Below are 27758 nucleotides of genomic sequence, written 5' to 3'. Positions count from 1 at the left end.
AAACAGGTTTTTCACTTGGTACATGCAGCGGTCGCTAAGCCTCAGGGAGCGATCCGGGAAGAGGGCGCGGCTATTCGTTTATAGCCGCCCCCTCGCGATCGCTCACCAGAGCTGAAGAACGGGGAGAGCCGTATGTAAACACGGCATCCCCGTGCTTCACTGTGGCGGCGTATCGATCGAGTGATCCCTTATATAAGGGAGACTCGATCGATGACGTCAGTCCTACAGCCACACCCCCCTACAGTCGTAAACACACACTAGGTGAAGCATAACTCCTTCAGCGCCCCCTGTGGTTAACTCCCAAACTGCAACTGTCATTTTCACAATAAACAATGCAATTTAAATGCATTTTTTGCTGTGAAAAATGACAATGGTCCCAAAAATGTGTCAAAATTGTCCGAAGTGTCCGCCATAATGTCGCAGTCACGAAAAAAAACGCTGATCGCCACCATTAGTAGTAAAAAAATAATAATAATAATAATAATAATAATAATAAAATGCAATAAAACTATCCCCTATTTTGTAAACGCTATAACTTTTGCGCAAACCAACCGATAAACGCTTATTGCGATTTTTTTTTACCAAAAATAGGTAGAAGAATACGTATCGGCCTAAACTGAGGAAAAAAAATGTTTTATATATGGTTTTTAGGGGATATTTATTATAGAAAAAAGTAAAAAATATAGATTTTTTTTCAAAATTGTCGCTCTATTTTTGTTTATAGCGAAAAAAATAAAAACCGCAGAGGTGATCAAATACCACCAAAAGAAAGCTCTATTTGTGGGAAAAAAAGGACACCAAAATACATCCCTGCGGGGAGACGCTGTGTTCACATGTAGTCCCAAGGGAGGGGCCGAGCATGCTGACTAACCCACAGCCAGGAAGGCTCGGATGATGGGGGGCAAGCTTACTGAGGAGGAACAGAAAATTAGAAATTCAGACAAAGAAAAAAAAAACATTTAGAAGGGAAATCGAAGGAAAAGGTAAGTGAACCAACAATGCACTAGCTTAGAGGAACCTATTGAGAAAATAAAAACCAATCTTTACAACCCATTTAAGCTTCAGTTTAACATTTTATATATAGCTTTTCACTTTGCCTGTCAGAGGTATATGTACATGAGGTAGAGGGAGAGTGTGGAGAGACAGTAAAAATGAAGGTGCAGTTAAGATGGGCTCAGCTTTCCACCTGAACCCTGGGATGAATGGGATGGTAACCCTCTGTGCTTGCTTTACTATCACATGCACCATATATGCTCAGAACACTTGTAGGTAGATTCAGAAAGAGTTAGGCCGGCTTATCAGTAGATAAGCCGACCTAACTCAGAATCTACGCCGACTTATGTTTAAGTGTATTCTCAAACAGAGATACGCTTAAACATATCTAAGATACGACGGCTTGCGCCGTCCTATCTTAGGTTGCAATATTGAGGCTGGCTGCTAGGTGGCGCTTCCATTGCGGTCGGTGTAGAATATGTAAATTAGTAGATACGCCAATTCACGAATGTACGCCCGGCCGCCGCAGTACATTTACGCCGTTTCCGTAAGGCATTATTAGGCCTAAAGTTATTCCATCTAATAGATGGAATAGTAATGTTAAAGTAATTTTTACGTCGTTTGCGTAAGTCGTCCGTGAATAGGGATTTACGTAGTTTACGTCCACGTCGAAATCAATAGGCCCGTGCGGCGTACTTAGCCGCAATGCACACTGGGAAATGTAGGCGCCTGACGCATGCGCAGTTGAAAAAACAAACGTCAATCACGTCGGGTCAAGCCTCATTACCATTAAACACGCCCCCTCAGACACATTTGAATTAGGCGCCCTTACGCCCGCCCGCTTTAGGCTACGCCGCCGTAACTTAGCAGGCAAGTACTTTGAGAATCAAGTCTAAACACGCTAAGCTACGCCGCCGCAACTTTGCACCATTCTCTCTGAATCTACCTATTGGTCTTAGCACACATGAGGCGCCGCAGCGTGTGTTTGGAATCTTGTGTAATAATCAAAATCACCCCCAGGGCAACCCTGCACCTCTTCTTATTCTGTTGCTGGTAATACCTGAACTGTAAAATGTATTAATCCCCGGTACAAATTGATGTGTAATGTGTGACTCTCACGCTACCTTTAAGTCAAAGTGTACAAATAAAATTATAATAATAATGGCTGTCAGTTGTACACACTTTTATAGCTAATAGGTGAATATATAAAAGGTGAATAATGTAGCTCTATCTACCAAAGCAATGTTATTATATCAACTTGAGACAATAAATCCTGTGCAATAGTACAAACAATATCAACTTGTAACTAAAAAAAACCCACAAATACACAAACTGAAATATGATGTCAATATCCGTGAAATGGACATACAGTAAAACCTTGGTTTGAGAGTAACTTGGTTTGAGAGCATTTTGCAAGACAAGCTAAATTTTTAAATACATTTTAACTTGTATATGATATACAAGTGATTTCTTGATATACAAGTAGCGTCATGTCACAACTGAGTATAAAAAAGAGACACACCTCTAAGTGTAGCAATATTGTTACATTTAATAAAAAGTACAACATTTAGCAACATATTGCCACACTTAAAGGCGCCTCTCTTCTCTTTTATACTTTGTAGCTCCTGCTGGAGTTTTGCTTCTAATCCCCTTGTGGAGGCTTCCATTTGTAAATGGACATTTTATGGTTACACAACCTATTACATTGCTAGAATCTTTTTATATAGACTATAAACTGAAGGGCCTATGAATAAATGGTTATGGAACAAATCATTTGAGTTTCTATTATTTCTTATGGGGAAATTTGCTTTGATATACAAGTGCTTTGGATTACAAGCATGTTTCTGAAACGAATTATGCTCGCAATCCAAGGTTTTACTTTATGTAAAATTCCTTCAATGATATGTGTCCTTATTAGTCTATAATCAATATTCGTGGTGCATCTTTTAACCACCGCAGCCCCGGGAAGGTTTTACCCCCCTTCCTGACCAGAGCACTTTTTACAATTTGACACTGCGTCGCTTTAACTGCCAATTGCGCGGTCATACAACGCTGTACCCAAACTAAATTTGCGTCCTTTTTTTCTCACAAATAGAGCTTTCTTTTGGTGGTATTTGCTCACCTTTGCGGTTTTTATTTTTTATGCTATAAAAAAAAAAAAAAAAAGAGCGACAATTTTGAAAAAGAAAACAATATACTTTTTGCTATAATACATTTTTAGCAGTACTGCGACTGACAGATCGGACACTTTTGACATTTTTTTGGGACTATTGACAATTGTACAGCGATCAGTGCTATAAAAATGCACCGATTACTGTTTAAATGTCACTGGCAGGGAAGAGGTTAACACTAGGGGGCGATCAAGGAGTTAACTGTCTGTTCCCATAGTGCATTCTGTGTGGGGATGGGAGTGACTAGGAGAGGAGACATATAATTTTTCCTATTTAGTAGGAACAAACGATATGTTACCTCCTCCCTGACAGCACAGGGATTTGTGCGTTTACGCACACAAATCTCCTGTGCTGGCACTCGTGGCCAGCAGCAATCGTGCCCACTGGCAACGCGCATCGGGTTCCCCCGTGGTTCAGTGGAGCGAGCGCGCCCACTGGTGGCTGAAAAAGAGAAAGACGTACCAGTACGGGATTTCGCCCAGGGGAGCCATTCTGCCGCAGTATATCTGCATGAGACGGTCGGAAACCGGGTAACGGTGTCACTTCCAGTATACTTCTGCTCGCGCTCTATGCGTTAAGTCATGCCCACGTGACTTCTTCAGGGAACCCCAGAAGAAGTGCATGACGTAACGCATAGAGCGCGAGCGGAGGTATATTGGAAGTGACGCTGTTAAAGGATATGAGTTTGGCACTTGTGGAATTTCGTTACCCAGTTTTGAATGTGAGTTTTTGGCTACTTGTTTTAATAAACCTGTTTGAACGTTAATACACTACAAGAGTATTCTCATTTATACATGCATACCTGGAGGACATAGGAGAGGACTTAGGATAAGATTCCATAGGAATACTGCAGAATAAAACTACCACCCCCAAAGAGCAGAGTATTGGGAAACATACAGAGGACCCCCAGAGGTGACCTGATTACATTACTACACGTTTAAGAGATATCATCATATGCTGTATGTCAAGCATACACCAGGTGAGAGGCTAGAGGGCACAGAGGTGACCAGGGCAGCCATCAAGAATTTTGGGGACCCTTACACAGCTTTAGAGAAAAACAAGTGTAAATCTCTTCTCTCCTGATGCGAGATAATAGGATAATAATAAGCGGGGGGGCGGCCTGGGGACCATCAGGCACCTTACTGGTGTAATGCAAAAAAACACGGGAGAGGGGCCGGCCGGGCCTGTAAGGGGCCCTGGGGACCATTGGGCCCCTTACAGGTGTAATGCAAAAAAAACAAACAGGAGAGGGGCCAGCCTGGCCCCTGGGGACCATCGGGCCCCTTACAGGTGTAATGCCTGTACCCCCCCTGATGGCGGCCCTAGAGGTGATACAGGAACAAAGGAAAGAAGTCACCCATTTCTATGGATATTTACAATTAATGGTGAAGGGATACACCACGAATATTGATTATATAGACTGTAATAAGGATGTATATCATGTCCATTTCATGGATATTGACATTATATTTCAGTTTATGTATTTATCCGTGTTTATTTTGAGACACACATTGATATTGCTTGCACAGCATGTAGTGTCACAAGTTAATATAATAACATTGCTTTGGTAGATGGCGCTACACTATTCACCTTTGTATAATCCCTGGTACAGCACCATTGATGTTCAGGCACCCTAAATTCTTCCTGAACCCCTACATGAACATGTATGTCCTGCCTGGTCTCATCCCAGTACCCATCTGCCACCCCCAAAAATCTTGTTCATTCATTAACCAGTGATGCATGTACAGACTTTACTACAATCCTATCAGCACACCCCTTCATTTTACAAATACAGTGCAAATAAAAGTACAGCAAATTTGTTAAGTAGATCCTTGATACATCTATAAAGGAAGCCTTTCATGTCCTCTGTACAGTGGCCTTTAGTGTGACATAAAATACCTTGCAGTCAAACCATTATAACATTTGATTCCACTTTTTGTTTTCAGCCATTAGCTACAGAGGCTCCCGTGATGAAGTCCTACACTAGGCCAGGTGCCTGTAGCATAGCCAATATTTAATGGTTTGGGCAGGTTAACAATGCATGGGCGGGGCCATGGGACAGGTTACATAGTTAGTCAGGTTGAAAATAAACAAAAGTCCATCTAGTTCAACCAATCGGAAAAAAAACAAATGGAAAACCTCCATACACACGATCCTAAACCGACTTTTGATCCAGAGGAAGGCAAAAAAAAAAAAAAAAAACCCAATAAAGTATGATCCAATTTGCTCTCGCAAGAGAAACAAAATCCTTCCTGATCCAACAGGCAATCGGATATTCCCTGGATCACCAATCACTTGTGTTCCCACTACATATTGTGCAGTAAGGAAAGCATGCGGCTCTTTAAAACAATCTATTGAGCTGTTGTATAAAACCTACAGGTTTATTGGTGTCGAAGGAATGAATCACACGGACATGCTAATAAAAGTTGAATGTTGTGCTACATAAATAAGACACTAAACATACCTCCCAACTTTCTGGGATAGGAATGAGGGACACCTATCAGCAAAAGTATGCAGGCATAGGACACACCCCTTGCCACGCCCTCTTAAAGGAGAATTGTACATAAAATAAGATTGGTTAAACCCACAAGTGCTTTTTTTACCACTACTATTTCTTTATATTGGCTTTTGGAATTTACAAATGCAGCAATTTAGAAATCAGATGAAAGGTTTAGCACTGGGAAACACTTTTTAATAGATAAAAAGTGAATTTTATATACATCTGTATAGATCAGACCAAAATGAGGGACAAATGAGGAGAATGAGGGACATTGTTCCAAATCAGGGACAGTCCCTCGAAATCAGGGACAGTTGGGAGGTATGCACTAAATAGTCTGACAGAGCTGTGCAGGGAAACATTATGGGCTGGTTAGTAAATTGGGCTAAACATGTACAGTTAGGGAAAAAAGGTATTTGATCCCCTGCTGATTTTGTACATTTGCCCACTGACAAACAAATGATCAGTCTATATTGATAGGTTTATTTTGACAGTGAGAGACAGAACAACAAAAATATCCAAAAAAACGCATTTCAAAAAAGCTAAAAATGCATTTACATTTTAATGAGTGAAATAAGCATTTGACCCCTTCACAAAACATGACTTAGTACTTGGTGGCAAAACCCTTGTTGGCAATCACAGAGGTCAGACAATTCTTGTAGTTGGCCACCTGGTTTGCTCACTTTTCAGGAGGGATTTTGTCCCCACTCCTTTTGCAGATTTTTCCCAAGTCAATAAGGTTTTTTAGGCTGAAGTTTGGTAACCCAAACCTTCAGCTCCCTTAACATATTTTTTATGGGATTAAAGTCTGGAGACTGGCTAGGCCACGCCAGAACCTTAATGAGTTTCTTCTTGAGATACTCTTGTTGCCTTGGCCATGTGTTTTGGGTCGTTGTCATGCTGGAATACCCATCCACGACCCAAATTCAATGACCTGGCTGAGGGAAGGAGGTTCTCACCCAAGATTTGACGGTACATCGCCCCTTTGATGGGTGAAGTTGTCCTGTTCCCTTAGCAGAAAAACGCCCCCAAAGCATAATGTTTCCAACCTCCATGTTTGACTGTGGGGATGGTGTTCTTGGGGTCATAGGCAGCATTCCTCCTCCTTCAAACAAGGCAAGTTGAGTTGATGCCAATGAGCATGATTTTGGTCTCATCCGACCACAAAAATTTCACCCAGTTCTCCTCTGAATCAGTCAGATGTTCATTAGCAAACTTCAGACGGGCCTATGCATGTACTTTCTCGTGCAGTGGGACCTTGCGGTCGCTGCAGGATTTCCGTCCTTCCTTGCGTAGTGTGTTACCAATTGTTTTCTTGGTGACAATGCTCCCAGCTGGCTTGAGATCATTGACAAGATTCTCCCGTGTACTTCTGGTGTCGATTCCTCACCTTTCCCATGACCATTGAAACTCCACGAGGCGAGATCTTGCATGGAGCCCCAGACCGAGGGAGATTAACTACTATTTTGTGCTTCTTCCATTTGCAAAAAATCCCACCAACTGTTGTCACCCTCTCACCAAGTTTTCTTGGCGATGGTCTTGTAGCCCATTCCAGCCTTGTGTAGGTCTACAATCTTCTCCCTGACATCTTTGGACAGCTCTTTTATCCTGGCCATGGGGGAGAGATTGGAATCCGATTGATTGCTTCTGTGGACAGGTGTCTTTTATACTGGTAACAAGCCGAGATTATGAGTACTGCCTTTAAGAGAGTGCTCCTAATCTCAGCTCGTTACTTGTATTAAAATTCTTGACGATTGATAGGGGATCAAATATCGTATTTATCGGCGTATAACACGCACCCTAATTTTAGGAGGGAAGTTTAAAGGAAAAAAACTTACATTTTAAATAAAGAATTTTGAAGCAAAATTAGGGTCACAGCTCATCAATGCACCCTGCTCAGTGCCCATCTGCAGCCATCAAATTGCCCAAGAATGCAGCCTGTTCAGTGCCCATCTGCAGCCTCACCTTTCCCATTATTGCAGCCTTGCCAGTGTTGGATTATCCCTGCTGTTTCCCAGGGAAAAGAGAAGGAGCTCCGTCACTCAAAGCCACGCCTCCTGGCCCAGCTCATATGATAGACAGAACAGTGGCCCAATGCAGGGCCAGGAGGTGTGGCCGCGGGTACACAGGAGATTGCGGCTTTATGTAATTCAGCAGCGCTCGCTCCTCTTCCCTCAGAGAAAGCAAGGATCAGTGTATAACACGCACCCATGATTTCCCCCTGATTTTAAGGGGGGAAAAAGTGCATGTTATACGGCAATAAATACGGTACTTACCGGTATTTAACTTATTAAAATGCAAATCAATTTATAATTTTCTAAAATGCGTTTTTTCTGGATATATGTTATTCTGTCTCTCACTGTTAAAATAAACTTGCCATTAAAATTGTAGACTGATTATTTCTTTGTCAGTGGAAAATGTACAAACTCAGCAGGGGATCAAATACTTTTCTCTCCTCGCTGTACCACTCTATAGTTTGTAAATCATTTTTTTCAGCCAATGCGGGTCAATCAGTGGGCTAATAAGACAATCACAAACACATTCCTGTATACCAGACATTGCATTTTTTTTTAGCTACGTTTAAAGTGTAAGCTCACTATTAGCAAAATATTACAAAAAGCCCCCTATGCAATCTCACCATTCTCCTGAATTGTACATATCAGTGCTCCTGACTCTCACTGTATTATATATCTGTAAAATTCCTAGGTGTGGACTAATACCCTTAGGTTTATTTAGTACACAGTAATTAAGGTTGACAAAGGACCAGAACCCAGCAATTACAAGTTATTCAACCTGTAATTAGAACAGCAACTGTTTGGCAATACAAAACCTCAGTGAGACTGGGACACAGATGCATCCTTCTTCACCTTGTCACTAATAAATCCTACTTAAAGGACCAGAGTGCTGAGCAAAGTGAGAAAGTGTTAGCTGTGTGCAGGCAGTCTATGGAAGTGAACACAGTGGTTGCACGAGCACAGCTGCATGTCAAAAAGACAGCATTTGGGGTTGTGAACCTGCTTCGGCACGCACATCAAATTTTGCATTTTCATTCACTTTCATAGTCTGCTTACACATAAGCTCAGGGTGGATGCAGGTGCAAAACCAAATGCCTCAATAAAGCAGCATGTGTGTCAACGTCCGTGTGAATGCAGCCTTCGGGCCCCTTCACATGTGCGGACTGTATGTCCGCATTTTCATCCATCCGTTGCAGATGAGAACGGGACATACATTGGTCCCTATGTGATTGCGGGTGTCAGCGGATGACCATCCGCTGACACCCGTAATCACCCGCCTCCGCAAAGATCCGATTTTCCGGACGGAAGAAAATCCTATTTTTCTTCCGTCTGGCGGATCGGGTGAACATGGACATACGGTCCGTGTTCATCCGATCCCCCCATAGGGGAGAGCGGAGGAAAGACAGGGCGGTCCCTGCACAGTGTGCTGGGATCGCCCTGTCAGCCGACGGCTCAGCGGGGATTTTACGGAGGATCCCCGCTGAGCAAAGCGGACACACAGAGGCGGATCATTACTGGTCCGCCCGTGTGAAAGGGCCCTAAACCTGACAATGTACTGTTGTTTGTTCCCTTTTGGTTTATTAAATATTATCATTATTATACAGGATTTATATAGTGCCAACAGTTATGCTCACAGCATGAAGGCACACAGTACAGTTACAATACAATTCAATACAAGAGAAGAGAAGAGAAATCAGAAGGCAATTACAATCAGGGTTGTCAACCGTCAGTAAATTTACAAACAGTTTATAAAATCCGTAATTTTTGCATCTGTCCATAAATGTCCATTACGGACATACAGACTACACGTCCATAATGGACATTTATGGACAGATGCAAAATTTCTGGGCTGTCTGTCACGCACTGCTCTTTTAAGGTCTATCCATAGATTTTCGAATTAGGTTGAGGTCAGGAGATTGTGAAGGCCATGGCAAAACCTTCAGTTTACGCCTCTTGATGTAATCCCCCATGGATGTTGAGGTGTGTTTAGGATCATTATCCATTTGTAGAAGCCATCCTCTCTTTAACTTCAGCTTTTTCACAGATGGCATCAAGTTACCATCCAAAATTTGCTGAAATTTAATTGAATTCATTTTTCCTTCTACTCGTGAAATGTTCGCTGTGCCACTGGCTGCAATATAACCCCAAAGCATGATTGATCCACCCCCATGCTTAACAGTTGGACAGAGGTTCTTTTCATTAAATTCTGTGCCCTTTCTTCTCCAAACTTACCTTTGCTCATTCCGGCCAAAAAAATCTATTTTAACCTCATCGGTCCACAGAACTTGTTTCCAAAATGCATCAGGCTTGTCTATATGTTCATTTGCAAAGTTCAAACGCTGATTTTTGTGGTGAGGACGTAGAAGAGGTTTTCTTCTGATGACTCTTCCATGAAGACCATATATGTACAAGTATCTCTTTATAGTGGAATAGTGTACCACAACTCCAGTGTCTGCCAGATCTTCCTGGAGGGATCGTGCAGTCAAACGTGGGTTTTGAATTGCTTTTCTCACAATCCTGCGAGCTGTTCGGTCTGATATTTTTCTTGGTCTTCCAGATCTTGCTTTGACTTCCACTGTTGACTGCCATTTCTTAATTACATTCCGAACAGAGGATATTGACATCTGAAAACGCTTTGCTATCTTCTTATAGCCTTCTCCAGCTTTGTGAGCGTCAACTATTTTCAGTTTCAGTTTTCTAGACAACTGCTTAGAAGAACCCATGGTGCTGATTGTTGGGGCAAGGTCAGATGAGTCTGGGCATTTAAAACCTTTGAGATTGACATCACCTGGTCTTCCCAGACGATGATTGAGAACAAACCATGACACTGGCAGGTCTCAGCTTTGCAAAGGGGGCAGTGCATGCTATAAAATTCTGCAGGGTGCCCAAACTTTTGCAGACGCCATTTTTTTGTTTTCTGTAATTTTGAAAGTGTAAATGACGGAAATAAAATCTAACTTTTTTTGACATATTATAAGAATGTCTAATCTGTAATTTGATGCCTTTTGGAGATTTTTCCATCTCTCCTTGGCTTCGTTATGCACATTAATACAATTTTTTACCTGGGGTGCCCAAACTTTCGATCCCCACTGTACGTTTCCACTAGTGTGACTCCAAAGCTGTGCGAATCAGAGTGTGACTTTTAGTGCAGCTTTGATAAAACTTTATACTCTCTGGGTCAAAGTCGCATCAAAAGTTGCATCAAAGTAGTGAAGGCACCTTTTCAAAGCCGTTGATCTTTAAAAGGCGCATAGATGGGAATGTTTGCCTTTGAAATCAATGGGCTGTGACTTGTCATGCGACTTTATATGTCCAAAGTCGCATGACAAGTTGCACTAGTGGAAACGGAACCTTAAGCCCCATACACACTTATTGATTTTATGCAAAAATGTTGTCTTCAGATTTACCAAAACCATAAAAAATGAGCCCTGTACACACGATCAGTCTATCCGATGAGAACGGTCCATCGGTTAACCGATGAAGCTGACTGATGGTCTGATGTGCCTACACACCATCAGTTAAAAAACAGATCGAGTCCAATGCGGTGACGTAAAACACAACGACGTGCAGAGAAAAATGAAGTTCAATGCTTCCAAGCATGCGTTGACTTGATTCTGAGCATGCGCGGGTTTTTAACCGATGCTTTTGCGTACTCACCATCGGTTTTGACCTATTGGTTAGGCGTCCATTGGTTGAATTTTAAAGCAAGTTCTAAATTTTTGGACCGAAGGATAACTGACCGATGGGGCCCACACACGGTCGGTTTGGACCGATGAAACGGTCCTTCAGTCCGTTTTCATCGGTTTAGACTGATCGTGTGTAAGCGGCCTAAGAGTTTCAATTTGGATGCAGTCAGGCAGGCTCGAGAACTACATGGTTTTGGTAAATCTGCAGAAAATCGAATAGTGTGTATGGGGTCAAAAACTCATTACTCACATGTAGCTCCCTCAGCTGGGCGTGTGCCACTTCATGCACACAGTCACGTTCAGAAACAACAACGTTATACACTGTAGTAAATCTTCAGCATGTTGCATTGTAAGCGAAGGGCTCTTTCACACGGGTGGACCGTATGTCCGCTTTTTCATCCATCCGTGTGAAAGAGGACCAACAGAACATCCAAAGCCTGAAACGTTAGTGACTAGCTTGCAATTCATCTTAAAGGAAAGCTCCCAACTGTCCTAGATGTTGAGGGACTGTCCCTGATTTGGAGCAATGTCCCTCATTCCCCCTCATTTGTCCCTCATTTTGGTCTGATCCATATAGCTGTATATAAAATGCACTTTTTATCTATCAAAAAGCGTTTTCCAGCACTAAACCTTTCATCAGATTTCTAAATTACTGCATTTGTAAACTCCAAAAACCAATATAAAGGAATAGTAGTGGTAAAAAAGCACTTGTGGGTTTAACCAATCTTGTTTTTTTTGTACAATTCTCCTTCAAGGGGGAGTTGCAGGGGGTGTGTCCTATGCTGACAGGTGTCCCTCATTCCCATCTTAAAAAGTTGAGATGGCCTATAGCAGAATGATGGCCGGGTGTCATATGATATCCAGCAGGATAAACGCTGCCGCACGCCCGCGGGGGCACGCATTCTGCCGATTGGTGGTGCGGTGTCAGTCTGATAAACTGCTACACCGATCTTGGTTAAGAGCTCTTTACCACGTGATCAGCCATGTCCAATCATGGCTGATCATGATGTAAACAGGAAGAGCGGTTGATTGGCTTTTCCTCACTTGCGTCTGACAGACACCAGTAGAGGAGAGGCGATCGGCTGATCTCCTGACAGGGAAATTTCTGTGTGTTTATCAGCACAGCCCCCCCCCTCGGATGCCCGCCCAGCACCACCAGGATGCTGCAATGGACCACCAGGGAAGGCCACCATAAGTACTCATCAGTGCCACCTATGCATGCCCATCCGTGCTGCATATCAGTGTCACCCACCAGTGCCGTCTCATTGGTGCCACCTCATCAGTGCCCATCAGTGAAGGAGGAAAGTTACCTATTTTTATAACAATTTTACAACAGAAACAAAGAAAGAAAAAGAAAGCTCCATTTGTGGGAACAAAATGATAAAAATTTAGTTTGGGTACAGTGTAGCAATTGTCATTTAAACAGCGGCAACGCTGAAAGCTGAAAATTGGCTTGGGCAGAAAGTGCCTGGTAATGAAGTGGTTAATGACCACCGCTGGTGCCTTATGCGACCGTTAGTGAAGTCCAAACTAAAGGCATGCTGGTATTGGTGCTGGCTGCTGACCCCTAATTTTTCAGAGAGCTCCAAAATCTGACCATTCTTTAAGTAAAGAGCAACTTATGTTTACACCTAACTGCATGGTCATACGAGTACTGAAGTATAATTAAAATGCTGAAAATATACATCATATTATATTACTGTGGATTACTCAGTGCCTTTTTTTTATTTTTTGCCAAGGTGGACAAAGATCAAAGTATAGACCAAACTGAAACAGCTTGAGAATATTCTTTTTTTGAAAATGTTCTCTGCATATTCCAGGAAAAATGAGCTCTACAACTGTCATGTCATCTTCAGATTTCACAAGTGAACTCAACATGCACACAATATGGATGCGGCTGATCTTGTGAAATGTAACACATAAAACTCAGGCCTATGCAAACACATCTGTCTCAGCATGCTCTGCCTCCTCCTGTACAACAGATGGAACAAATGAAAACAGTATAAACTAAACATGACACCTGAATTTTGTTCAGCTTGGTCTTCAAACACTGAAAGCAGCAGACTTGTAAATATACAACACTTTGGTCAATGGGTATTGTGCCCAATAGCAGCCATTCTTATCACATGTACAGTATATCCAGTACCAATGCTCTGATGTTTTATGCAGTACTTGCCCATTTCCCCATGGTTTGTCCATGTAAAGACCTTGCATGTACAGAAAACCACGTGTTTATCTTCTAGACATGCACCTAGTTCCTAAGGGCCAGATTCTTGTAGTTCCTGCGGCGGCGTCGCGTAAGCTATTTACACTACGCCACCCCAACTTACAGGAGCAAGTGCTGTATTCCCCAAACACTTGCTCCGTAGTTTGCGGCGGCGTAGTGTAATTGGCCCGGCGTATCCCCGCGTAATTCCAAGGGGGCGTCTTGTATTTAAATTAAGCGCGCCCCCGTGCCGTTCGAACTACGCATGCGCCGGGCTTAAAATAGCCCAGTGTACGTCATTGACGTAAAGTCGTATTCAAGAACGACTTACGAAACGCCCCGCCGGCCGCTAGGTGGCGTTTACGTTCAGGTCTCTATTCCTGCTGTTGTCATGCACATATATATGCACACTGTACAAAAGTACTTGACACCCAGAGCTGCTATTCTAACAATATATTTTGCTAAAATTAATTCTAGTAAAAATAATTTAACAAAACAAATAATAATGGTCAGAAAAAAAAATGCGGATGGTGAAAATTGTAGTGTTTCCTCACATGGTAGTTAGTGAAAGAGTTCACCCTCATATTGGTGTTAGAAAAAAAAAGAAGGTCCTCCTTGCTTTAATGGTCAGTAGGAAAATGATCACCTTACATTGGTGGTCATTGGGAAAAGGGCACCATTACATTGGAAGTCAGTGGGAAATGGCTCCTACATTTACAGTCAGTGGGAAGAATACCTTCCTTCTAGATGGCCTAAAAGATCATTGGTAACGTATCTCAGAGGCTCATCACTTAAGAGCCCCTAGCAACCTTTCGAGAAACCCTAGGGTCTCATGGAATCCTGACTGAGAAAGGCTGTTCTACAATATAGAGACTAATTGTTGAATGGTCCAAGATAAGATCTAGGAGGTCTAATTAGACTCTTTGAGATGACAATACCACAGGAAGTGTGCAGATAACACAAGACATAGCTCTGAATTTCTGACGTGATCAACAGGTAATTTTTTGCACTTAATAAATAGATATAACAACATGCTTCCAATGGAATATTTAACAGACCAAAAGGAAGCAAATAAGAGAAGTTCATTATTAGGGCTTACATTCACTTTATCTGGTTATTGCCTGCGCTATAGCCAAAAAATGGCTACAGCGTGGCTCTCCAGTTCTGGCAGGATGTCCATGGATGTCCTCCCACACACCCCCTGGGGTGCGCATCAGGCGTGCTCTGTGACTGATGTGTCCTTTGTCCTGTCTCTGTGTGAGGAAAGGAGAGCCAATAACTGGCAAGTCTGACAGAGCATAGTGAGTTAATTGTTTACACTGACAATCAGGGCACTGATCATCAGTGCCCCGATTATCAGTGCAGCCCCATCAGTGCCAATCAGTGCCACTTTTCAGTGCTGCTTATCAGTGCCTCCTCAGCAGGACTCTGAGCTGAGAGTGTCTCTCTCATACAGCCCAGAGCCTGCACTGACAGTCCCACCTCCCTCACATGGATAGGAGAGGAGAGAGCCAATCTGCTCCTTCTCCTCCTGTCCCTCTCCTCCTCAGTGCAGCTTATCAGTGGCGCCTATCAGGGCAGCTTAAATCGTATAGATATATAAATGCTGTCACACAGGGTGGCACTGTGGACAACACAATTATTGATATTCTATGCCGTGTCCTGAAATGGGTATATATAGGAATTTGAAAAAAAATTACTTTTCAGGCATATTGTACTATGGTTTAAACAATTAACAAAGTTTATTTAATACAAATCAATCATGAAAAAGACTAAGACAAGAATAAAAAACTTTTACATATGTGAATGTGATATATAAATATATATATATATATATATATATATATATATATATATATATATATATATATATATATATATATATATATATATATATATATATATATGCCCAATAGTGTTGCCTATCTGTGCTTATCAGTGCAGCCTTGTCAGTGCCTCCCCATTAGTGCCCATCAGTGCAGCCTCATCAGTGCACATCAGTGAAGAAGAAAAAGTACTTCTTTGCAAAGTTTATAACAGAAACAAAGAAAATAGTTTTTGTTTTAAATCTTGGTATTTTTACGCTTGTTTAGCAAAAAAAAATAAAAAAATTAAACCCAGTGTTGATTAAATACCAAAAAAAGAAAGGTCTATCTGTAGCAGAAAAATTATAAAAAAAATATAAAATTTAAATTTGGGTACAGTGCTGCATGACCGCGCAATTGCTACTCAAATTGTGATAGCACTGAAAGTTAGAAATTGGCCTGGGCAGGAGGGGGGTGAAAGTGCCAGTATTAAAGTGGTTAGTAAAAAGCAAATATTGCACTTACCCTGCTAAACCCAGCAGATATTAGGGGCATTATTGACGTTTCGTCTCGATCACTTTGTCTTCAATAGCATAGACATAAAAAGAGAAACATATGTTAAAAAGTGAGCATTATTTAACACAAAGAAAATACACAAAAACAGTATAACTGTCTACTCTGAAATGGAATGTGTTTTGATTATGTGACTACTTTAAGTGCACTTTCACACTGAAAGCACTGCTATTTTTAGCAGCGCTTTACCTTTCATTTTGCAGCACTTTTCGGCTGCTAGCGGGGAGCTTTTAACCCCCGCTAATGGACGAAAAAGGGGTAAAAGCACCCGCAAAGAGCTGCAGTGCCGCTTTGTCTGCGACGCTGCACATGGATTTCAATGGGCAAGGGAGCTTTAAGAGTGGTGTATTCACCGCTCGTAAGGCGCTGCAAAGAAGCTGTTGGTAGGACTTTTTTTGATGCCCTGCCAGCGCAGCGCCCCAGTGTGAAAGCACCTTGGCTTTCACACTGGGATTGCAGATGAGGCTTTTTTCAGGTGCTTTACAGGAGCTATTTTTAGTGCTAAAGTGCCTGAAAAACACCTCCAGTGTGAAAGGGGTCTAAAATTTTAAGCATTTTTCAATAAATTTTGTGGTAAACATGTAGAGTACAATGTGAGTTATGAATGTAAAATGAGTTATGAATGTAACAAACTATAACATGGTAGCAAAAAAACTGAGCTGGGGAAATCAGTTAGCTCTGGGCTGCCTTTTAAGCAGAAAGGCCCAATTAACACCACACCACATGCAGTTACATGCCCTAAACGTGGTAATTCACTTTGACAACACAGGACAATGCAGTGTGAATGGGTCTTAACGGAAGAAAGTGTACCTTCACCTACATACATTTTTATCACCCTTTCCACACTGCTGCTGTTATAAATGGCGCTCTGAGCACTTTTGGATTCACAGTTGTCAAATCCCACGCGGTGGTGGCTGTCTAAGAAGCAGTTCAGCGACTCTCTTTCCCCAATCTGTTTGGGCATAGTGCAGGGGAAGCATTAGGGGTCTTATCTGTAACTAACTCAATGCCAACAGATAGGGGGCTTGTAAGTCCCGTTGTAACAGCGATAAAGTTTACTAAAAGCAGTAGTAAGTTTAAAAAAAAATGATAAAAATCAAATAAAGCGATTAAGAAAATAGACAATTTAAAGGCCCATATGCCCACCTACATATAAGTAAAAAAAAAAAAGGGCACACCTAGGCTGCAGGGGGGGGGGGGGGGGTACATAAATACTAATTGTTGAACACGTCAGGTATCACCATGCACATAGGGCCGTGGTTTATGGTTAACTTTAAAATGAAGAGCTGTAAAGGTTTTTAACCCTTTCACTGCCAGGCCCTGCGCTTCACTTTTAAACTCAGGTTGCCAGACCATTTTTGCATTGCTTTTTTATAGGGCTGTGGAAATTAAAGATTAATTCCTCGATTAATCATTAATTTTTTTGATTGATCAAAATTCTTTTGATCGGTACTAGTGGTGCAACAGATCGTAAATGATCCGTGATCCGAATGGGTCACCATATGCGGATCGACACACCACGTGATCCGCGGAGCTCCGCTGCTGCCTCGGCCATAGGAAAGGCTGCGGCTTCAGCCTAGCTCCTGGAGCGGCGGCCATCTTGGTCCACCCGGCGGCGGCCTAGGTGAGTCTAGAGCGGCGCGCTGACGTCATCCCCCGGCCTCAACTGCTCGTGTTCGGCCGGCTTCTCTGGTAAGACTAAGCAAACACTAATCTTCCTATACAGTGGGGGAGATGTGGACCATATTACAGTGGCGAGATGTCTGTGGATATTACAGTGAGGGAGATGTCTGTGGATATTACAGTGGGGACTACATATGATGGTGATCCGAAAAATGTATGTGCGTTATAATTAATCGAAATTAGTCGATTAATCAATTAAAAAAAATCAATTGATCGAACACGAAAATTTTAAATTAGTAACAGCCTACTTTTTTTTATTTTTCTCTTACATCTTTCAGAGTTTGTAAAAGACCCCCAAACCATATATTTTATGAAAGCACGTGACCAGTGGAATAAAAAGAAGGTGCTACTGATTTTTAAGGCCTGTGATATGTGTTTATGGTTAACTTTAAAATGAAGAGCTGTAAAGGTTTTTAACCCTTTCACTGCCAGGCCCTGCGCTTCACTTTTAAACTCAGGTGGCCAGACCATTTTTGCATTGCTTTATTATTATTTTTCTCTTACATCTTTTAGAGTTTGTAAAAGACCCCCAAACCATATATTTTGTGAAAGCACATGACCAGTAGAATAAAAAGAAGGTGTTACTGATTTTTAAGGCCTGCGATATGTGTGCAAATGTCTATCAAAATTTTTTTCTAAAAATACATCAATGGCAGATTATTAGCATTATTTGTGCAAATGTTTAGCAGAACTATATTTTTGTTAAAACTACACTAAAATCATTATTAGCAGATACAAACACAGCAAATTTTACAAAATATCTGCTAAATTCATAGTAAATAGAGAAGTGTGGTTATTTACATTTTTGCGTACATTTGATTTTCACCGTTTCGCAAAAAATGATTTTTAAAATTTACAATTTTTATTTATTAACTCAATACTGATTTTTAAGGCCTGCGATGTTCAAATGTCTATCAAAACAATATTTTTTGTTAAAAATACATCCATAGCAGATACCAAGATAGCAAATTTTACAAACTTCTTGCGAAATATAGAAGCTAATAATTGCGCCTTTTTATAAAATGGTGAAAATCGAATGTATGGAAAAGTGTACGCCCATGGAGGGACGCGTTTACCCGCTAGGGTGATTAGGGGGTTAAATGTGTGCCTAACTATGTGTAATGTGTGTAAAGTGTGCTGCTTTTCACTAATGATCTCTCAGTTTCTGACAGATCTGACAAATTGCTCCCTTGGTACAGAGCTTTGTATTGTTTACCAACACAGAGCTCTAAGCTGTGATTGCACACAGCTGATCAGCAGGTCCCAGCCACGAATCATTGGCTGGGACTTGCTGACAGGCTCCCGATGTGTAAACCCGGAAGTAGGCAGCGACTTCCAGGTATGCTGGTTTGCCAACAGCTGTCGCGCATCCGCAGTACATTGCGGGCGGGCAGCAAGTGGTTAAAAATGTGCAAATACCGTCTTTTAATTCTACAGGTCCTCTGCTTTCAGAAAATGTAAATTAAGGGGTTCAGGTAAAGTAGAGATAATGTTACACCAAGTAAATTGATACCCAACATGTCACGCTTCAAAATTGCACCCACTCGTGGAATGACGTCAAACTTTTACCCTTAAAAATCTCCAAAGGCAACATTTAAAAAATTCTACAGGTTGCATGTTTTGAGTGACAGAAGATGTCTAGGGCTAGAATTATTGATCTTGCTCAAACGTTCGCAACGAAACCTCACATATGTGGTTTAAACACCGTTTTCATATGCAGGCGCTGCTCACGTATGCGCTGCTTCTGCACGTGAGCTCGTCAGGACAGGGCGCTTTAAAAATAAAAAATCGTATTTATTTTACTTTCTTTTATTGATTTTAAAACCGTTAAAAAAAAAAAAAATGGGTCACTTTTATTCCTATTACAAGGAATATAAACATATCTTGTAAAATAAAAAAGCATGACAGGCCCTCTTAAATATGAGATCTGGGGTCAAAAAGACCTCATGTGTGGACTTAAATGCAATAAAAAAAACCACAAAGAAAATAGCCCTTTAAGAGCCATGGGCGGGAGTGATGTTTTGATGTCGCTTCTGCCCTGCTATGGTATGGAGATGGGTGGGGCCATCTTGCCCTCACTCGTATCCATACCCAGGAAGGAGAAGGACCTGATCGCCTCCGCCGCTACCAGCGGCTCCGGTAAGCGAGGGAGGGCGGGCACTCCTGCCGCCAATAACAGTGATCTCACGGCGAATCCGCCGCAGAGACCACCATTATCGTAAACAGGACCGCCCGCTGAAAAAGATGGATACCACGGTTATGGCAGCAGCTGGGGATCAACGGAGCGATCCCCGCTGAGCAAGCGGAAGTTCACGGGGCGGATCATTACTGATCCGCCCCATGTGAAAGGGGCCTTACCTGTACGTGCCTTTCAATGGGTCTAAACTTGCGTTATTTAGTAGATATAGTCATTAGCTCCAGCAGATGACATCACTGGCACATGTACAGTACTCTCTGTATTCACAGAACACAGAGTGTGCCAAGAATGCTGTGCCATGATGGAGACAACAGTGCCCAGTGAAATGGTCAGAGAGCATGAACCCATTAACCTGAAAGAGACCATATATTTTTATTTTTTTTGTAGACTTTACCACCACTTGAAGACTGTCTTTTTTTTTTTTTTCTATGAAATTCCATAGGAATCCTGTAAACAGGGAGGGGATGAGCCATGCAGAGGGTCTGCCTGGTAAACATGTGAATAACCACCAACAGGTGGTTAGTAGAAAAAAAGCTTTTTTGGACCTGTCCCAAAGACTATAAAAAAAGTTACAAAAACACTATACACTCCCTTCAAATATAAGTGGACACATTTTGTGGTTACACAGAATTGAATAAAAATGTAGGCAATGCACAATTGAACTGATAAATATTATGGTGTACTATAGACATGTGCAGAATAGAAAAATATTGTTTCATTTCATAACTTAAAGCGGGGGTTCACCCAAAAAATAAATTTTTAACATTACATTCAGCCGAGTTGTCCTAATGACAATCGGCTGTTTTTTTTTTTTTCGTACATACCGCATTTTTACCGCCGCTTCCGGGAATGTCTTCTGCGGGACTGGGCGTTCCTAATTGATTGACAGGCTTCCGACCGTCACATACAGCGCGTCACAAGATGCCGAAAAAAGTCGAACGTCAGTGCACAGGCGCCGTATAGAGCCGCACTGACGTTTGGCTTCTTTCGGCAACTCGTGACGCGCTGTATGCGACGGTCGGAAGCCTGTCAATCAATTAGGAACGCCCAGTCCCGCAGAAGACATACCCAGAAGTGGCGGTGAAAATACGGTATGTACGGGGGGAAAAAAACAGCCGATTGTCATTAGGACAACTCGGCTGAATGTAATGTTAAAAAATTATTTTTGGGTGAACCCCCGCTTTAAGTGATTGAATTTAGTTCAATTTGTTTTCAGATATAGTTTTATTAGGTTTTCAGAATTTGTTTTGTTTATCTGTTTTCAAAGTCGATCCAAATTTTCTGAATTTGGTCAAATTGAATTAAATTTGACTGGATTCTGATTTTTTTTTTAAATCGGCATTAGAATTTAAATGTGTTCTATTCGAATTTCAGAAGATGGATGGTTATATTCTATTCTATTCTTTTTTATTCGTAATTTTTCTATTCCAAATTACAATTTAGGAAGATAGTTATATTCTATTCTAGTCTATTGTTTTTCTATTCTATTCTTTTCTATTTTAATCAATAGATTAAAGAATAAAGGATTAGAATAGAAAATAATAAAATCTAATAGAAAAAAATCAATAGACTATAATAAAATCGAAAGAAATGAACCATCTTCTGAAATTCAAATTTCGAGTAGAATACTACTCGAAATTTGAATTTCAGAAGATGGTTCATTTCTTTCGATTTTATTATAGTCTATTGATTTTTTTCTATTAGATTTATTTTCTATTCTATCCTATTTTCTATTCTAATTCAAATTTATTCTATTCAAAATTCGAATTTCGGAAGACAATTATACTCTATTTTATTCTATTGTTTTTTCTATTTTATTATTTTCTATTCTAATCCTTTAATTTCCATTCTATTGTAGTCTAATCTTATTTTATATACTATTCCCTTATTTTTTGTTCTTTTCTTTTATTTTATATTCAATTCTGTTTTAGGCTATTATTTTTTATTCTATTATTTTCTATTCCATTATTTTATACTTTATTCCTTTGTTGTCTATTCCATTTGATTCCATTCTTTTATTTTATATTCTATTTTACTGTAATCTATGTTTTTCCTTTATTTTCTATTATATTTTACTGTAATCTATTTTTTTCCTTTATTTTCTATTAAATTTTATTCTCTTCTTGATCTAATCAAATTCGATTTCAATTTTTCAAATTAGATTTTCAACTGAAGTACGTTTTGTTATTTTGCAATTGTTTGAATTTTTTACTATTGTAATTCAGATGCATTCGAATTTCTGAATAATGTGTCGGAATTTAGATTTGGAGTGAAACAAACCACACATGTCTAGTATACTCCTGAAGTTTGTCAACAAACTATGTATAACACGTTAAAGCGGGAGTTCACCCATTTGTAAAAAAAAATTTTTTCTCCCCTTAGCTTCCTGCTCGTTCGGTCTAGGGGAATCGGCTATTTGTATTAAAATATGAGCAGTACTTACCCGTTTTCGAGCTGCATCTTCTTCCGTCGCTTCCGGGTATGGGTCTTCAGGAGCGGGCGTTCCTTCTTGATTGACATTCTTCCGAGAGGCTTCCGACGGTCGCATCTATCGCGTCACTCGTAGCCGAAAGAAGCCGAACGTCGGTGCGGCTCTATACTGCGCCTGCGCACCGACGTTCGGCTTCTTTCGGAAAATCGTGACGCGATGGATGCGACCGTCGGAAGCCTGTCAATCAAGAAGGAACGCCCAGTCCCGCAGCCCATACCCGGAAGCGACGGAGAGGATGCATCTCGTAAACGGGTAAGTACTGCACATATTTTAAAATAAATAGCCGATTCCCCTAGTAAAAACGAGCAGTAATCTAAGGGGAAAAAGTGCCCTATAAGGGTGAACCCCCGCTTTAACGAGTACAGAAACATAAAGGGTAATTATTACAAATGGTTACCAAAAGCTTTTTATGCAAAACTACTATTCTCAAAGCATTAATATCCCTTTAAGATAACATTAATACTGAAGCTTACCTTCTAACTACAGCAATTATTACAGCGTTTTCTGAGGGTTTGGTTGCTCTGATGGACCTTAAATATCAGAGTAAGAAACAAGGTAAGCAAAGGTAAAATACATAAAGATATCACAATTAAAATGATCACAGAGAGCTGACTAATTATTCTTGATGACAAGTTGCTATAGTTCAAAAAAATTCAGATTTAGGAAAAATAGGATTTTTGTACTCACCGTAATATCCATTTCTCTGAGTTCATAGACGGACACAGCATCCTTTGACAGTAGGGAAGCGGATATAACCCTACTGTCAAAGGATGCTGTGTCCGTCTATGAACGGAAGAGAAATTGCCTTATTCTGTGTGGAACAAACTCTGGTTTCCGCATTATCGTACAACGTTTAATAGACAATATCCCTAAAGAATATCTTAATAAAATGTTTCATATTCCTGAAAAAGTATCCTGTTGTCTATGAATTGCTTCCTTTGTGTAATATCCCTGGAGTCCCTGCCAGTCCCTCTACTTTCCTACTAAAATCTGACTATATGGGCATGAGAGTACAGCATGGTCAGTTTTCTGGCTGTGCCGAGATCTCAGCCTGCTCTTTTCCAATTATCAAACCTGTCCTGACATGCCCCCCCCTGCACAGCCATTCACTGGGAAGACCAGCGTGTTGCTGTTTCCCTTCCCCTAGCTCTCTGAGCACCGTTTAATGGTTATACTGTATAGCCTAGACATTTTTATACCTTAATGCATTTCTTGCATTAAGGTAAAAATATTTAGGCATCAGAATCCCCCCCCTCACCCCCATTTTACTTACCTGAGTCCTCTTTTGATCCAGTGCTGTACCCATCTGCAGCTCTTCTCTGCGAGGGAGTTAGGTTGTTAAGGTTGAATAAAGACACCAGTCCATCCAGTTCAACCTATGTTGTGTGTGTGTGACTTTACATCAATAATAAATCCCATGGGCCAGATTCAGATACAATGGCGTATCTTTAGGCCGGCGTAGCGCATCCCATTTGCACTACGCCGACGTAACATAGTGAGGCAAGTACAGTATTCACAAAGCACTTGCTCCGTAAGTTACGTCGGCGTAGCGCAAATGGGCCGGCGTAACCCCGCCTAATTCGAAGTAGGCATGTAGTGGGCGGGCTACATTTAAATTAACCGTGACCCCATGTAAATGAGGGCCGTTCGTACGGCGCATGCGCGCGCATGCTCAGAATCAGGTCGCAAATACTCCCTACGAAATGGTGTTGGCTCAATGCTTTCGACGTGAACGTAAACTACGCCCAGCCCCATTCACGTACGCTTACGCAAACAACGTAAAATACGACGGCTGTTCCGTCGTCCATACCTTGCATGGGCTGCGCCATCTCTTTGGTGGTTTATCTTTACGCCGGCGTATGTCTTACGTAAATGGCATAGCTTACTGCGACGGGCGTACGTACGTTTGTGAATCGGCGGATCTCGCTCATTTACATATTCGACGCGTAAATCCACGTACACACCCCTAGCGGCCAGCGTAAATATGCACATAAGATACGACGGCGTAGGAGACTTATGTCGGTCGTATCTTGGCCAAATTTAAGTGTATCTGGTTTCCAGAATATGCTTAAAGATACGACGGCGCGCATTCGGACTTACGACGGCGTATCTACTGATACGCCGTCGTAAGTCTTTCTGAATCCGGCTACATATCCCTGTGTGTTGAGATTGTTAGGATGCCCATCTAAAAACTAGCTACACTCCCTGCTGATACCACTGCTTGTGGAAAGGAGTTCAAAATCCTCACTGCTTTGACAGTAAAGAACCCTCTGCACAGTTTAACCCCTTGAAGACCAAGCCTTTATCTGGTACTTGTTGCTTACAAGTTAAAATCTGCATTTTTGCTAGAAAATTATTTAGAACCCCCAAATACTATACATATATTTTAGCAGACACCCAAAAAAATGTAATTGCGGTCGTTGCAATATTTGATGTCACACTGTATTTGCACAGCGGTATTCGAAACGCAATTTTTTAAATATAAATATACTTTTATGAAGTACAAAAAAAAAACACAAACAGCTAAATTAGTCCAATTTTTTGTATAATGTGAAAGATGATATTACGCAGAGTAAATAGATACCCAACATGTTATGCTGTAAAATTGCGCTCACTCATTGAATGGCGACAAAATAACGGTACTTAAAAATCTCCATAGGCGACTTTATAAACATTTTAACAGTTACCAGGGTGCAACTTACGCATCAGTTCGCTTCTGCATGCGAGCATGGAGGCATGGGGTGCTTTAAAAATGTTTATTTTTTTTTACACTGTCTCTTTATATATTTTTTATCACTTATATTGTTGTCACAAGAGAGGTAAACATCCCTTGTGAACATAGCGTCTCCCGCAGTAATGTAGTCCAAGGGAGGGGGCGAGCACGCCGACTAACCCCCAGCCAGAACAGCTCGGATGATGGGGACAAGCTTACTGAGGAGGAACATGAAATTAGAAATTCAGACAAAGAAAAAAAACATTTAGAAAGGAAATCGAAGGAAAAGTTAAGTGAACCAACAATGCACTAGCTTAAAAGATCCTATTTAGAAAATAAAAAACAAACCTTTACAACCCCTTTAAAGAGGAAGTAAAGCCTGATGGGGTTTACTTCCTCTATGTCTCCCTGCAAAGGTAAAGAATAATGGGCTACAATGCATCGTATAGTAGCCTATTATGTGACACTTACCTGCAGAAGAAGCCCGCGATGTTGCAGTCTTCCTCCATGGCAGCGAGCGTCTATCTTCACCCCTCTTCTTCCGGGGGCCGCGAACTCTGGCTCTGTGACTGGCCGGACGGCAAAGCGTTCCCTTTCAAGACGGTGCATGCGCCGTTGAAGGTGTCACTCGGGGAAATTGGAAATATCTCAGAGACCGTGTAGGTCTCGGAGATATTGCAAGCACCTACAGGTAAACCTTAATCTAAGTTTACCTGTAGGTTTAACTTCTCCCCGAGGGTTTACAACCACTTTAACTTATGTTAAATTCTGTTTAACATTTGATTTGTTAATGTATGGAATTGCCTGAATGAAAATCACATTCACTGATAGAATTGGGTTCATTCCTGAAAAAGTTTCCATCCTGCTCTTTTGAGTATTTTTTTTTTCTGTGGTCAAAAACAATAGTCCCCATTAACGGTTAGAAAATTAATAATGAATAATAATGAAGTTGTTTTGCTGCTGATATTCACACAGAGTTCTGACAAACTGATTTCTTTATCATTTCTCATGATCTCCTGAATAATCGTATTATTTTTTTTAAGTCAGATCTCCATAATAATGCTTAGAATTTATTTTTATAGTGATCTTTTTTTCTTTTAATCAAGATCTCCCGTTTTTTTTATTCTAGTGATCTTTACAATATTTTTTTTTTCGTTTTGTGTGTCAAGTTACCACAACACCATTATTATCTTGTACATTTAACCTCAAGGAGGTTGGTTGGTGTTGGTGTCCCTTGTTAATTTGACATTGTATTTTTGAGGCAGAAAAGCGCGAATCATCTCTCACCAAACTTCTACTAACACGAGATTAGCAGAAGGAGCCCAAAGGGTGGCGCACTTTGTATTGAACTTCCCTTTTATATTGCCATCGTACATGTTGTACATTACCGCGTTCTTGGCGATCGGAATTTCCGACAACATTTGTGTGACTGTGTGTATGCGAAACAAGTTTGAGCCAACATTCGTCGGAAAAAAATCCATGGTTTTGTTGTCGGAAAATCCGATCGTGTGTACGCTGCATTACATTTCTAGCATTGTGTCAATGATATCAAGTGAATTCTCAGGTCCACCTTAAAGGATCACTAAAGAAATGTTTTATTTTTATTTTTTTAAATAACAAACATGTTATACTTGCCTCCACTGTGCAGCTCGTTTTGCACAGAGTGACCCCGAACCTGGTCTTCTGGGGTCCCTCGGCGGCTGTCTCGGCCCCCCCGCAAGGACTCAACGCCTTAATGCGAGAGAGCTTGCATGGTGTTGAGTGCTTGCGGGCACGCTCCCGTGATACAGCCGGCGGCCATAGCTGCACACTGTATCACACGGCCCCGCCCCGCGTCATTGGATGTGATTGACAGCAGAGCAAGCCAATGGCTGCGCTGCTTTCAATCAACCAATGAATGAGCCGGGAAGACGACCGAGAAGCCTGCTCATTCATGGCGCGGGACTTTCGAGGGGTCAGGTAAGTAATCGGGGGGGGCTGGGGGGCCACAAATACTCGGATGTTTTTTCACCTTAATGCATAGAATGCATTAAGGTGAAAAAACATTTACCTTTACAACCCCTTTAAACTGTTAATCCAGCTACTGTGTTTCCCCGAAAATAAGACGTACTCCGAAAATAAGCCGTAGGGGGATTTCGACGCAAGATCGAAATATAAGACACCCCTCCGAAAATAAGACGTAGTGATGGCGTGTCGAATCCCCGATAATAAGACGTAGCGATGGCGTGTCGAATCCCCCGAAAATAAGACGTAGCAATGGGCGTGTCGTATGCGGAGCGGTAAACAACACGTGATACGGTAGTACTGTACTGGTGCGGAGCTCAGAGCTGTAAAGAAGTGAGGAGAAGCTCTGTACCACCTCTCTCACCCCACACAAACACCAGGGGATAGGGGGAAAAGCTGCTACTGAGCCCAAAGAGATCACCCCAGCTCCACTGTGCTCCACTCTCAGTCTACAGGTGGACAGAGGAAATTCCAAGAAGCGCAAGTGTGGTTCAGGTAGGCAACCTTTATTTTCTGAGCTGGAAGACATGATTAGTGAATGGGTTGCTGACATGAGAGCAAAGGCTTTGGTTGTGCGCAGGGCTGATATTCAAACATTTGCCCGTGAAATGGCACCACAATTCGACATATAAGACACCCCCCGAAAATAAGCCATAGTGTGATTTTTTGAGGGGAAAAAAATATAAGACGGTGTCTTATTTTCGGGGAAACACGGTAGCTATAG

General features: G+C 41.4%; 1 protein-coding gene across 2 annotated transcripts in view; it reads right to left on the bottom strand.

The window, feature by feature from the left end:
• The window catches only part of PDE8A (phosphodiesterase 8A), a 439096-nt gene that overhangs the window by 88178 nt on the left and 323160 nt on the right, over positions 1-27758 (bottom strand). For both annotated transcript variants that reach the window (XM_040342584.1, XM_040342583.1), the window contains exons 4-5: positions 22791-22847; positions 15899-15956 (exon numbers count right to left, since the gene is read on the bottom strand). In XM_040342584.1, coding sequence (XP_040198518.1) covers positions 15899-15956; positions 22791-22847 — 115 coding nt within the window. The remainder of the gene's footprint in view (positions 1-15898; positions 15957-22790; positions 22848-27758) is intronic.

The sequence above is a fragment of the Rana temporaria genome, chromosome 3 (genome assembly GCF_905171775.1).
Source record: "Rana temporaria chromosome 3, aRanTem1.1, whole genome shotgun sequence".
NCBI lineage: Eukaryota > Metazoa > Chordata > Amphibia > Anura > Ranidae > Rana > Rana temporaria.
The sequence above is the reverse complement of the archived record's forward strand: the minus strand, read 5'-3'. Positions and strand labels throughout refer to the sequence as shown.